The following is a 15,033-nucleotide window of genomic DNA, read 5'->3' on the forward strand; positions in this document are numbered from 1 at the left end:
AGGCCTCTGATGAGAAGAGAATCCCAAACTCACTGTCATAGCAGTCAGGACATTATTTTGAAATTTCAAATAACATTTAAGGGATAGGAATTTCTTTTGCATTTACTGAGTTTTGGAAAAGTTGAGAACTTGAGAGAGAGAATATTAAATTACCCAGAAAACTCTTTCTTTACAAAACACACTATATTAAGAAACAGGGATTTTTAGCAATTGAAACCTATTATTGTGAGGATATAGTATAATATTAACAATAATAATAGCAGTGCCACTTACTGAGAGCTTGCTATATTCCAGGTACCTCTGCTAAGCATTTAAGACTCACAATCCCACTTGTAGTAAAAAAGGATTATCTCTATTTTACAGACAAGAAAACCATGGTTAAGTCAAAGAACTTCCTTAAAGACTATATAGGGTGATTCTTCTGAATTTCCAATCATATATTCATAAATTACATATTTTCCAATAATATGTACATATGTTCACAAATCATAAATTGTGATGGGTACCATTTGATGTTTTGTTTGTTTTTGAGATAGGATCTTGCTATTGCCCAGGCTGGAAAGCAGTATTGTGATCAAGGCTCACTGAAGCCTCAAACTCCCAGGCTCATGCAATCGTCCCACCTCAGGCTCCCCAGTAGCAGGGACTACAGGTATGTGCCACCAAGCCCTGCTAACTTTTTTTTTCCCAAAGAGACAGGGTCTCACTATGTTGCTGATCTTGAATTCCTGGGCTCAAGTGACCCTCCCATCTTGGCCTCCCAAAGTGCTGGGATTATAGCCATGAGCCACTACATATGGCCTTGATGAGTGTTTTAAATCTCAAGTATTTAATATACTAAACAAGAATTCAGTATAACAGGTTAATACACCACTTCACACTGATCTTAGAGGTAAAGGATAATTTACATTTAATGTGTGGACACCGACCTATTGATACATAAATATTAAGTAGGGAGGTGATAACTACAGTCTTTGGCTGACACAGCTTGTCATGGTCCCTTGCAGAACTAGTTAAAAGGCATATTCAATCTATTCAAAGAAACCTGCAAAAGTAGAGGCATAAAAACAATAAAGCAAAGTAAACTAGAGGCAAAATTTATAATGAATTCCATAGCACTATAGTAGCAGTTGTGACAATTGTGGACTCAGTGCTTAATTGTTTTTGGCAACCAGACACTACAAGAGTACAGAAAACAAATCCACAGGAAAAGTAAAAAAGCTAACTTAATGGAAGAATTTCAAACTTAATCTCTAACAAACCCAGACATTTTTACAAGGGCTGAAACCAGCTGACTGTCTTGAAACCCATGTTACTTATCTCAGAGAGGTGCTAATGTTAATGTCAATGGTTTAAAGTCACAGTAAGAAGCAACAGTGAAAACACGCTGGATAATTAGTGCCCGAAATAGTTAGGACTTCATTGCTGGCTACTATACATTGCTATTCACTTCTAGCAAAAGGAAAACTGAAAAAAGTACATTTCGTGGCCATCTGTGGTTACTCATGTTGTCTGCTTTATGGTGGGTGGACCACCCCAAACAGGTTCTTTGCTGAACTACAAAAACAAAAGTCTTCCAGATAGAGATCACACATTAGCCTCTCCTGATCCTGTGGAATTGAAGTGACAGCACCAGGCAAGCAAAGCAAATCAGCTGCTGCTCCTGCCAATGACAGGAAATAGCCCCATTCTCTCTGGGCCTGGAGGGACTGGCATGAATAACAGCTTTCTCACCTTTTCAGCAGAAACAAGACATGAAATTGCTCCTTTCCAGGCTAATCACAAAGTGAATGGCAGTGTGCTTGAGTGACTCACCGACGATTTTGAACGCCTTTCTGTGCACGTGCATGCCATGTACACACACACGTTCCGGCACAAATCCTAACACTGTCTGACCTTGCTATCGGTAGTGAGGATGCCTTTTCCATCTAGAAATTCTTCTCATATTCACTCAGTCTGGGTGAGAGGCTCTTCAACATTTTTCACCTACAGGAACCTAAAGGATGATGTGGTGGGGCACAGAGGGAGAATGAATACCCGCTGGCCACACTCTGGTTGTGTCATACTGGTTTCACCTGGTTTCTCATGTGTATACATGAGGATTAATAACCCTTCACTGTAGGGCTTATTATAAGGATTAGAAATAATATATGTCACTTGGTGGAGGGACTTAGTAAATGGCAGCAGTTGTTAATGAAAATTATAATTTTGTTAGTTTGGTTCTAACAGTAGTCTTAGTTTACCTAGGTAAGGTTCTAGGATATTAGTATCATTTTTCTTTTTTTTTTTTTTGTTTTTTTTCAGACAGAGTCTTGCTCTGTCACCAGACTCGAGTACACTGGCATGATCTCAGCTCACTGCAACCTCTGCCTCCCAGGTTCAAGCGATTCTCCTGCCTCAGCCTCCTGAGTAGCTGGGATTACAGACATGCGCTGCCACGCCCAGCTAATGTCTGTATTTTTAGCAGAGGCGGGGTTTCACCATGTTGGCCAGGATGGTCTCAATCTCCTGACCTTGTGATCTACCCACCTTGGCCCCCAAAGTGCTGGGATTACAGGCGTGAGCCACGCACTTGGCCTAGTATTTTTCATACTATATTCAATCACCTCTTTGTTGAGTTATTTAAAAAAAGAAAAAAAACACCACTCCCCTATAAACTTCTAGCCTATTGGCCTGAAAATGGAAATCTATGTCCATGTTATAATATGGACATTTCCCCCATCAAAAATGAAAAGTTAAAGACTATGGGTTTACCAATAGGCCATTCCAGCTCTCAGATTCTGATATTTTATGCACAAGAATCTCTCATTTCTGTTGTTTTCTGTGTATTGCTTGGTTGTTAGGTACACTGCTTTGTATATTATCCCATGTTGCTTATGCTCTGAAATTACCATCATGCATTGTAATTACAAAAGCTGAGCTGGAACATCAACTACTAGTATCACGAGTTCTTTTTAAAACTTGAGAGTTTTAAAGAGATTTAAAATAGCTAACTGATTTATCAGCAAGGCTGCTGGCTACAACCAGAGTGCTGAATTCTGATGGAGCAGTTCTCTGTGGCAAAGGCTTTTGACTGGTAACCACTAGCTTGGGATCTACTGACAGGCTACTACTATAGTCCATCTTAGCACCCACAGACAAAAGAAAATGGAGCCAAATATAACTACCAACTAGTTCAATGCCCTCAATACACTGATGAAGGAGGCACGGTGCAGAGTCAGCTTGCCAACGCTGAGTCAGCAGTTACAAGGGCCTTTTCGCTGAAGCAGTAAGATACTACACTTTGGGATAATCCTCAAAATGTTGGAACTGAAATTCAGGCCCCAGCACTATGCTGTTCCCACAGTTCTCTTCCTCTCTAGGACTGAGGAGTTCAGTGCCCCAACCCAGCTCTTTAATACCCAGGGATAACCTTTGCTTCAGGGTCCATGTAAAAGGGAGATCCAGGTCTGGGGTCTTTCTTCCCTTTGATTCAGTCACCCTGGGTTCCCTAGCGATGGCTCAGCCCTGCAGAAAGACCTGCTAAGGTACCTGGCCTGCAGTGTCTTTGTTACCATGGCTATTGCCCTCCATTCACAAGTGTGACATCACTGCCTTCTGACTTGTCCTGGAGGAAGCGGCTGTAGGAACCAAAACCAGTGTGGGCTAGGGGTTGTGTTCCCTCATCTTTCCACTGTCAGCAGTAAAGGTTCTTGTCATAGCCACTTTTTAAAACTGAGACAGAGTCTCACTCTGTCGCCCAGGCTGTAGTGCAGTGGCGTGATCTCTGCTCACTGCAACCCCCGCCTCCTGGGTTCAAGAGATTATTCTGCCTCAGCCTCCTGAGTAGCTGGAATTACAGGCACGTGTCGCCATGCCCGGCTAATTTTTCTATTTTTAGTAGAGATGGGGTTTTACCATGTTGGCCAGGCTGGTCTCAAACTCTGGATCTCAGATGATCTGCCCACCTTGGCCTCCCAAAGTGCTGGGATTACAGGCCTAGTCATAGCCACTTAATAACAGCAGGACTTTGGGCAAATTTCAGTAAATGGGCATTTGAACTGTAACGTCTCCAAGGTGCCTTCTAATTTAACTTTGCTATGGTCCCACAATTCCTCTTGGTGGGTAAAAACTCGACTCTCCTAGGTTAAACACGATTCATAATATATAATATTTTGACTTAAAGGAAGAAGCGTTATAATGCTCTACAACCTTGACTGGCTAACCAAAAGCAATGTAAGTGACAGCACTACAGCAAACCCCACATCCTGGCCAATTAGATGGCTAGCAGCCTTAACCATTCGGAACACAGCTGTGAACCAGAAGTAGGCAACTGCAAGAAAACTCCATTCACTTAGCTCTAAGGAGATACACAGCATTAGCCTCTATTCTCTTTTCAGGGCAATTAAGATAAAATGAGGGAAAGAGATTTAAAATGTAGGTTTTCCTGGAGCAGAAACTCTTCTGGGGATTGCTCATTGGTTAAAGAATTGTGGAACAGGAGGGCAATGTGAATGGAAGAAACTAATAAGCTGCTACTTCAGAACAATGGTCTTTTCACTCCCCCACCCCAACCCCTCTACTTCACACAGTAAATGCCTAGGAAAGCAGATTAACTCCTTCTGGTCAATCTGACCAGGCTTGGGTTTTCAGACAATTACTTCTCGCATCTAAAACAAGAAATGCACTGATTCCCGAAGACCCAATCCTCTCTCTGGCTAGTCTTTCCCGGAGTGAGGTGATTCACACTTTTTGGTCAGAAATGCATTTATTAAAAACCCGCCACTGCACTCCAGCCTGGGCGACAGAGCGAGACTCCGTCTCAAAAAAAAAAAAAAAAACCAAGCAGTCTCCTGTTGTCCCACATCCTTCCTTGTTATTGCATCCTCCCCTCCCTCCCTGCCTCAGCCTAGAAACTGCAGCCAGGTCTCCAGGAATCCTGACCAGTGGCTGAGACTTGCACTGAGGTTTCTTTTCAGAAGTGTGGTCTTTAAATCCACGGCCAGTGAATTAAATGGACATTTAATGATAAACAACGGCTATATTGTTTATTCCAGCCATCTCCATGAAAGAAAACAAAACTCCCTTAAAAATTGAATATATTATTTAGGAAAATCCATTTTACATTTGTCTCTATAATGTATTGGATGTATTATATTACAAAATTCCAAGAAGCCTTTTAAGAGACTTCTGTGTTTGTTCTTTGTCTTCTGTGTCAATGAGTGAAAAAAATGAATTAATTGCTTCTTTGAATCCTTAAGGATATATATTCTCTCTCCTGCCTTAGAAAAACAAGACAAGATGAGATCTTTAAATCATTTGCACGAGAAGAACTAACATCACGGGTGCTGGCTCCAAATCTCCTGTTTATATTTTATTATGACATTTGATACAACTTTAAAGCCTACCTCCTCCTCTCTCCTTCTCATCCTCTTCTTCTTTCAGCAGCTTGCCAATGGAATTATACCACTTGAACTGTGGGTCAGGGATGCCATAAACACTACAATTAATCAAGGCACTGTTCCCTTCCTTGACTATGATATGGTCAGTTCTGGCAATGATTACGGGCACAGAGCCCAAGACCACGTTAGTGCCATTTAAAGTGCTGTTAGTCACACTCTTAGCGGTGGCTAGAGTGGATACTAGGATTAAAAAGGGCACAGAAGGTAGAAAGCACACAGTCAGATGGCTCTTCAATCGATCCATCTTCTTTGCTTGCTCTGTAAGGCAATAGAGAGATGGTTTGCCAACCGAATCTTCTATCAGACAACACACTGTTCACAGCAGGTCATGGGACAAACCTGTCCTGGGTCCATAGAGTTGGTACTTGAGCAAGAACCTGTTTTTAAGAAAACAAAAATATATATACATAAACATTAGCATTCATCCATTCAAAACACTATAAAATGTTAGCAATGCAGCTAAAATACAAACATCTACATACTTTTTTTTTTTTGAGACGGAGTCTCGCTCTGTCGCCCAGGCTGGAGTGCAGTGGTGCAATCTCGGCTCACTGCAACCTCCACCTCCTAGGTTTAAGCGATTCTCCTGCCTCAGCCTCCCAAGTAGCTGGGATTACAGGCGCCCACCAACATGTCTGGCTAATTTTTGTATTTTTAGTAGAGATGAGGTTTCACCGTGTTGGCCAGGCTGGTCTCGAACTCCTGACCTCAGGTGATCTACCCACCTTGGCCTCTGAAAGTGCTGGGATTACAGGTGTGAGCCACTGCACCCGGCCAAACCTACATACTTTTTAAACAAAACACAACCATAAGATGTTCAGGATGTGAATTATATTTTTTACAGAAATCATAGTTTTGTTTTTTGCTATCAAAACATAGTTTTTATACGAACAAATATATTTCTTATATTAAATTTATATATTACTTCATAGAGCTCAAAAATGGATTCAGGCTGCTTTCATCTACCACGACAAGCTCTCTTTCCTCCACATTACCTGTCTTCATTGTGGAGGACCTAATTGTTCATCTGGGTATTCCTTAACCTCTTCTTTCCCAGTAAACGTGACTTCCAGTCTATGTCACTGGTCACAGCTTGGGCTCTGCCGGCATTTGGAAGGACTGCATCAGAATCACTCTGGCATTCTCCTAACTCCCCATTACAGCTTCCAGAATGCTCCTTACTGTCTCATTCAACTTCCCATGCTCCTCTGAGCTCCACCTCATCTAGCGCTCTCTGCTCTGTGTTACCGTTACTTATGGGCTCCAGGTCACTCATGTACACCCTGGTTTCAATCTCATCTGCCTCCCACAGGCTGGGGAACATCACCAGACATTACGCTAGGCTGCACTTCTATGTCCAAAGATCCAACCTTCACCTAGTCCTCTATCCTCCATTTCATTCTAATCCTACAGCCATGCCTTCTTCAAAGGCAGAAGTTATTATTTCAATTCTGCCTACAACAACACTGAAGGGGTATCTGGTGATGATAAATTAGCTTCAGATCATATTTTTTTCAGTAGGAAATAAAAGAGTTTTGTTTTGCCATAGATTTCCGTAAACCCCACTAAACTGGAGTGCTTTCCTGCCCTAGGAAGCCAACACATGACGCCACCAGCCGAAACCCTGTGGCGAAGGGAGATAGCACAGACTGCAATGGCATGATAGACACCCTGCCATGACTTTGCAAATGTCTTTCTTTACTTGGCTAAACTTGTGGTTTCCTTTGTGGTTGGAAAGCTGACCTATTCAATACAGAATAGCTGTGAAGAGCATGGCCTCAGGTTTAAGAGAGACCAGGCCAGGATTCTGGACATAACCAACTTCGCTGGCTGTGTGTTTTGGGCAAGTACAAGACAATTATAAGGATTCATAATCAAATGTATATCAAACACCTATGTACTGTTGCCCTGATAAACAAGAATTATTAGCAAAACGTATAAAGCATCCTTTATTGAAATTATGCTTCTCGAATCTATTTTTATGTCTTCTAAAAGCCAGACCCTGAGTTTTGTTTAAAACGTTATTATAAATTATAAATAATAATAGATGACTTTCAGCACCGGGTCCTTTGCAGGGGCTCAAGTCTGAGGATGCATGAGCTGCCCCCTTAGGTGTATTCTGTGGTGAGTATGTTGAGGGAAGGGGCTGGGTCACTCATTATTGACTCCCTGGTGCCCGAGCCATAGCAGATGCCTGGCTAAATACCACGGGGGAGAATCAGAGACAAGACAGGTTGGGAGATGGGTTCTAATAAATATGGGTGGTAAATATAACTCTTCCCTCCAATTAAAGAGAATGCCACAAATGGAAAATCAAACTGAATTTTAAAGTGTGTATCTCAAGAGCTGTTTTCAAACAGAGGCTCTCCACATTTGGCTTTCTACTTTCAAACACATTGTGCTAGCAGAGTCAAGAGAAGGGGATACTGCTGTGCTATTATATTTTAATAATGTCAGTAGGTGCTTTGGGCTAAAAACACAGCAACTATTCTGAAACGGAATCCAGTTCCCTTAGAGACCTTATGAGATACAGAAGCAGGGACTTTCATTTTATGCAAGGATTTCAGTTAGCAAAATGTTTTCCCTCTTCCTCATTTTTACTCCCATCCTCTCCCATCTGGAAAAACTACTAAGGTACAGAAGACATAATGCATCATTTACAGGTTGTTTGAATCAAAGCGTTTTACTCTAAAATTCTGTGAAAACTGATTCAAAGTAAGCACTGAATTAACACTAATGAATTAATAGTTTTAGTAAGAATTTACTCTCAATTTACTCTTTCACTTCAGATTTTTCAAAAGGTATTTATTATGTGCCGGGCACACTGCCAGGATTTAGGGGATGAGAAGTGCCACAAAGCTCAATAAAGCACAGACCATGTCCACTCACAGTCTAGTAGGGGAAAGACATAGAGATAACTTCAGTATGTTCTTTAGGTGCTACAGGCTTGGAGTTGGGTAGGAAGGAGGGGCACCGAACAGCTTGGGTTGACTGCGCATTCAGCATCCAGGCCCTCTTCTGCCTTTCCTTTCTGCGAGTCCCATGGCTCACAGGGTAGAAACTTCTAGTCCTTCTCATCACCCCATGGCATGTGCACCTACCAAACTTGACAGTGCTTCCTGGTGTATGATCTTGCACTTTTCTGTTTTGAGTAAATTCCTTCTCGATTGTAAGGAGAGCTCCTGGATAGCAAAAACTTGCACATACAGTTCAGTAGGATTTTCTTATTGCTAGGCACCCATAATCATGTTTACACACTTGCTGTATGAAGCCATGCTTATATGGAATCCAATAGCAATTATTTAAGAACAAATTACAATGTGTTGCCTGAAGAACATAAGAGATCACGTGACTCTGGACACTGGCAAAATATTCTGCAAATGTACTTTTTCAGCTTGTTGGATTAGGATCTTACAGACAGCACCATGAAAAGTTTAGTTGAGCTGGACATGGTGGCTCACACCTGTAATCCTAGCACTTTGGGAGGCTGAGGCAGGTGGATCACGAGGTCAGGAGTTCGAGACCAGCCTGGCCAATATGGTGAAACCCCATTTCTACTAAAAATACAAAAATTAGCCGGGCGTGGTGGTATGCTCCTGTAGTCCTAGCTACTCGAGAGGCTGGGGCAGGAGAATCACTTGAACCCGGGAGGCAGATGTTGCAGTGAGCCGAGATGGCATCACTGCACTCAAGCCTGGGCGACAGAGCGAGATGCTGTCTCAAAAAAAAAAAAAAAAGTTTAGCTGATAACAATCTAACATTGTGAAAGACGTTTGAGCCAGCAAAGAGTAAAATAACAGTCTAACATTGTGAAAGGGATTTGAGCCAGCAAAGAGTAAACCCTAAGTACTATAATCCAGCAGCTTAAAATGCAGTCCTTCAAAACACAAGAACAAAGACCACAGCTTTCAAAACCAGGGCTTAACAAAAGCTACAATGGACAAGTTGTTAAACCTCATAATCTTTGGGAAAACTTTGATAGACTACTTTATTTTCTATAAATAGAACAAAAGAGAAATATTTAGCAAATATCAAATGTTCTTTATTTTGACCCCTTCCCTACCTCCCAGCCATTGTATTTTATCTAAAAATGTTTAATAAAATGCTTTGTTCAGTCCTATTTCTTCTTTTTCCACCTATAATCAATAAGACTGTTGCCCATGTATTTCTGGAGCTAGAAGGAAAAGGACCTCTTGTGTAAGGGGTGTTCTGTACTAAATGAATATTATTGTTTTTTCTTGACAGAGTCAATTTGGATATTGCTCTAACTACTCTGATGAATAATTTGTAGAGTGATACAACTGGATTTTGTTGCAACACCTACTGAGAATTACCCTGATTTTAATTTGTGTGGGAATGATGCCACAGGCACATAAGCTACCTTCTGGATGAAAACTCATTCTTCATAGGGTTATACTTATGAAGCATGGAGAGGGAAGCCCAATTTCATATGAATTGGAAAGTGGCACTAAGTACTCAATAAGACATGAATGCTAACTTTTCAAAACTGGTAGTCAACTCAAGCCATTTCAGTTATGAATATGTTTTTGCCACTTCCTTTCCCATATATCATAATGAATTAAAAATATCCATGTTTTTTAAACAAAAATTAAAAATATTTTCTGCGATTAAAAAAAAATGAGAACAAAATTCTCATTGGCCTATTCTATCCCACCTAACATCTTTCAGGATCAGCACAGAGTCTCTTGAACAGCATGGGTCTGAACCACTCAGTCCACTTATATGCAGGTTTTTTTTTTTTTTTTTTTAACAGAAGTCACACTGAGTGTGCCTGCCTCTCCTTCCCCCTCTTCCACATCTACCACCTATGAGACAGCAAGACCAGCTCCTTCCCCTCCTCCTCAGTCTACTCAACTTGAAGATGGTGAGGCTGAAGACATTTACTATGATCCACTTCCCCTTAGTGAACGGCAAATGTATTTTCTTCTTCTTAAGATTTTCTTAATAACAGTCTTTTCTCTAGCTTACTTTATTGTAGCAATATGGTATATAATACACATAGCATACAAAATATGTGTTAATAAGCTGTTCATGTCATCAGAAAGGCTTCTGGTCAACAACCGGCTATTAGTAGTTAAGTTCTGGGGAGTCAAAAATTATACACAGATTTCCCACTGCATGGGGGGGTGGGTGCCCCTAACCCATGTTGTTCAAGCATCAACTATACTGAATTTTAGGTAATTAGGGTGATCTCTGAATATAAACTATGGTGATATGGTTTGGCTGTGTTCCCACTCAAATCTCACCTTGAATTGTAATAAACCCCATGTGTCAAGGGTGGGGCCAAGTGGAGATAATTAAATCATGGGGGTGGTTTCCACCATATTGTTCTTGTGGTAGTAAGTCTCATGAGATCTAATGGTTTTATAAATGGGAGTTTTCCTGCACAAGCTCTTTTCTTGCCTGCCGCCGTGTAAGACATGCCTTTGCTTCTCCTTTGCCTTCCACCATGATTGTGAGGCCTCCCCAGCCATGTGGAACTGTGAATAAATTAGACTTCTTTGCTTTATAAATTACCCAGTCTCAGGTATGTCTTTATTAGCAGCATGAAAACAAATGGATGCATATGGGAATCTAAAGTCAAGGGCCAAGAAATCTGTGGAACAAGAATGTTCCTTTAGCAATTACTGCAGTCCAGAGTCAAATCATTTAAGTGATACATCAGTTAAGTCTTATCTCAATGTCCAAAGTCCTATTACAGAGATTCATTCTGCCCTTTATTGCCCTTTCTTGTCCATGTTCTAGAGTCTATTTCTGTACAGAGATTCTTGATGCCTTTAATCACACAAAGGTAACACCTAATTCAGATGGCAAGATAATCACAGGAAAGTATGAAAGGGCATTGCTTTTAGGTTACTTTTAGAAGCATCTAAAGGGGATCAGTTCAATCCAAATCGATATGCATCACCTGAGAAATGACCTGTGCTGGGCGCACTGCCAGGGGTTGAGGCACACAGATGTGAGAATCAGGCCTTTCCCCTCTTGTCAGAATCTGACAGGGGACACAGGAACATATATCGACAGTTACAGGACAGTGTGACAGCTGCCCATCACAGGGTGTTGAAGATCCACTGGGGCACCAGACAAGAGATCCAAGTATTAATAGTTTGGATGAGCCAGGAAGAATTTTCTGGAAGTGATTCTTTAAAGAAGTACCCAAGTGGACCAGGGGAGAGAAGTTGACCCAAAAGAGGAACAGAATATTGAAAGAAACGGTGATTACAGAGAACCTGGGGAAATGTCTGTAATTAGGCACTGATGGCCAGGTGGTGTGTGCAAGAACAGAGGAGGGGGAAGTAGGCTGGAAAGGCAGGCTGGCCTAGAAAATGACCAGATAGTATGCAATGCCGAGGATGGGGGCACTCACAGGTTTTGAAAAGAAGTGACAGGGCTAGTTCTGTGTTTACAAAGATCAGCTTGATCCTCTTATGGCTGCGATGTAGAGCTGGCTAGGAGACTAGTATTATACAATATCCAGGAAGGAAATGAACAGGGGCCTGAAACAAAAGCAGTGGGGAAGGAACGAAGTGGGCAGATGCAAAGAGGTACAGGAATTAGAATGTACAGAATGACTATCTGATAGCAGGTTGAAGTAGTAAAAGACCTCCTGACCAGTGGCACCTATGATTATACAGACAGCTCTTAGGAAGGAAGTGTCTCATTTATAAAAACCAATGGCTGGCACTGTCAGTGGAATACACAAATTAAGAAATTCAACAAACCACTCCCTTGGGCAGCACTCTGCACTCTGCTGCCACTCTTGGATGAGGGCCTGTCTGCTAGCAGTGACCTGGCAGAGTACACGGTCGCTCCCGCCTGGTTCCTCACTCTTCCTCCTAGCTTCACCATCTCCTCTCTCTGTACCCCTGGCTGATGGAGGGTGTTGTGATGACAAGCCACAGTCATGACATTTACATATAAAAACTCACAAATTAAGAGCTATACAGCAGCACACCATGAGAAGAATTAGAGCCTGTCTTTTTAAAGTAGTTGGCCCTTAGGAGGAAAATGAGACTCAGGAGAGACCTCATGGCATTCTTGGTACAACACGCACTTATTAATTGTGTAGTGTTAGGATAATTTCCAGCTACTTAATGGGTAGAACTAAATATACACCCAGACTTGCTGGATTGCTGTGAACAGCCACCAGATGAGATGTTTAAGCTCAGGGAACAACTGAGAGGGGTACGACATTATTACTCCAACTACACTAATGTTCGGCCTCTACAGAATTTTATTTTATGCTGTTATTTTTTTTTTGATACACAGAAGGCACGTACTTTTTCAAAAAACAGATCTGGGTTAAATCACTGTTTTTCAAACTTAAAAACAAACTATAGGCCCGGAGATGCCATCTTCATAAAACTTTATTTTTAATGGGGCATAATATTAAGAAACCATTCTTGAATCTCCACACTTTGTTCACATGGTATGTTTTTCTGATTAAAAGTAAAAATACAAAATAAAGCTCTCAGAAATATACTGTTTAAATTGCCCAGGGTCATCTAAAAAAAATCACTCTAATACGGAGATGAGATACTGTTGATATCTTACTAAACATAAATGTTGGTTAAGCCTGATCATCAGAAGGGAGATACTCAAGGGACCTTTACTACAGTCTTTTAAAGAGAAAAAGAGAACCACAAACCCTTATAAAGGAGGAGGGAAAAAATTACATTAAAGGTTGTTCTCTATAGATATATAATTATTAAGCAAGATAAAAACAGGTCTACACATCTCAGAACTAGAACATTAGACTTGGAAAAACTTTGATATATTTTCATAAAGGTTTTTCTTTACTCTAAAAAATGGAGGCCTAGAGAAGGTATGGTATTGCATATGGTCATGCAATTAATTTAGTGGCTTAGAACCAAAATAAAAAGACCATGACTGCTAATAATAATCTCAGATCAGACTTGGGATTGTTTTCTTGGTTCCATAAAGCCAATTGTTAAATTGTTCTAGCACTTGAAACATGCAATGAAGGCTATTCTAATCACAGGTATATCATTTAGAAGAGCTTATTGATGTTTCAGCACATACTTAATGTCAAATTCTTATTCATTCATTCATTCATGTATTAAGATAGCATCTCACTGTTACCCAGGCTGGAGGGCAGTGGCACCATCATGGCTCATGATATTAATTGGGTCATCCTTAATTGATCAGAGAGACATTTCTCCTGAAATCTGATGATCCAAGGAATTAGCCAAATCTGGAAACTGAGTAGAAATGGGACAGACACACTGGTGCATGGGGCCTTTATGCTGCCAGGCCAATCCCTAAAACGGATCACAATGCACATCAGAGGGTTACAATGCTGTATTCACATTTTTCTTTGATCTTTGACACCGTCCTTATTAGAGTCTATATTCAACCTAAACTGGTACAGAAGCATCTCTAGCTGCTGTCTTTCTTTACATTAAAATATTGTTCCAACATTTCCCCCCTTTAAAAAATTATGTCCTTTCAAAACATTCTTCCTACTCATTTGGAGTATGCATGTAGAGATTTGAATTTTCATTCTAGTCCAATGAATTTATGTCACCTGCTAATCTGTAGATGGCACTACTTCTGCCAGCTTTCAATTGTTTTTATTTGATCTCGAGCCCATTTTCCAAGAAGTTCCTGATGTATTTAGTGTGAAGCTCCTATATTCAGAGTGAAACCAGGCAGGAGCTGATGGATGTCTGGAAGCCTGGACACATCAGTGAGTCAGAACTCTTTTTTGGCTAGAAAAATGGCTAGAAGATGCCATGTATCAGGGAGGTGCTTTATGGAGGTGCTGATCCCTGGCTGCCTGCCCACAAGTCCAGCCTGTGCGCGCTCTGCCTGGATGGAGGAAGCAAACCCTGTCCTCTCTGCAGCCCACAGAGCACATTGTCTATAAATCAGAGGGCAATCTTCTTAATATGCTTTCCTAATATGACTCAGGACTTGAAATAATTGTGAGTTTACATTTTCTTGCTAATTCTGGATCCTCTGCAAACCCTTAAGGCCTTGATAATGAAAGTGTCTTTCTCAATTCCTACCTCTCCCTCACATTTGATTGTGCACACACGGCTTCCCAACTGGCCAAACAAAACTCCCTTTTCTGGAACTGGGAGGGTAATTTCACATACAATCTTACAAAGGGTGGTTAATTATTTTGTGGTGGGACAGCTCATAATAAAGCTACTTAACTCATGATGAGCCTGAAGGATAGTATTAATAGTACCCAACTGAGACACAGAATAACTTCTAACAGAAACACATCGAGTGTTCTTAGCGACAGCCAGTGTGAAGAATTCACTGCAGGTCTCCCCGCAGCTGTGGAGCTGAGATTATAATACAGCAAATGGATAGGATCAGGTGCCTGGGATAAGAGATGGGTTGGGCTCTGAGGTTAAGGTCAAGAACAGAAATTCTGGGGTGACGTGTGAAGAGCAGACGAGTTTAGAATTTTAGGATTAAGACTCACGAGCTGGGAGTGAGGATACTTACTCCTTTCCTCCATTTTTTATTTACTAGGAGATGACCCCTGGGAGTCAGCTGATCTCTCCGAGCTTCAGACCCATCTCTTAGGTCCTTT

The 15,033-nt window shown here is 41.2% G+C and overlaps 1 protein-coding gene across 8 annotated transcripts in view; it reads right to left on the reverse strand.

Annotated features, from left to right (window-relative positions):
* MFAP3L (microfibril associated protein 3 like) overlaps nucleotides 1-15,033 on the reverse strand; it is a 46,872-nt gene that overhangs the window by 13,937 nt on the left and 17,902 nt on the right. For 3 of the 8 annotated variants that reach the window (XM_055276400.2, XM_055276401.2, XM_055276402.2), the window contains one exon: nucleotides 5,388-5,818. The exons of 1 other annotated variant lie outside the window; for it this stretch is intronic. In XM_055276400.2, the coding sequence (XP_055132375.1) occupies nucleotides 5,388-5,685 (298 nt within the window). In that variant the 5' untranslated portion in view covers nucleotides 5,686-5,818. Of the gene's footprint in view, nucleotides 1-1,734; nucleotides 1,997-3,401; nucleotides 3,555-5,387; nucleotides 5,819-15,033 lie in introns of those variants that run through there. 4 more of the 8 variants (XM_055276404.2, XM_063638407.1, XM_055276403.2 and 1 more) reach the window with 4 other exon arrangements.

This window comes from Symphalangus syndactylus, chromosome 4, assembly GCF_028878055.3.
Source record: "Symphalangus syndactylus isolate Jambi chromosome 4, NHGRI_mSymSyn1-v2.1_pri, whole genome shotgun sequence".
Taxonomy (NCBI): Eukaryota; Metazoa; Chordata; class Mammalia; order Primates; family Hylobatidae; genus Symphalangus; species Symphalangus syndactylus.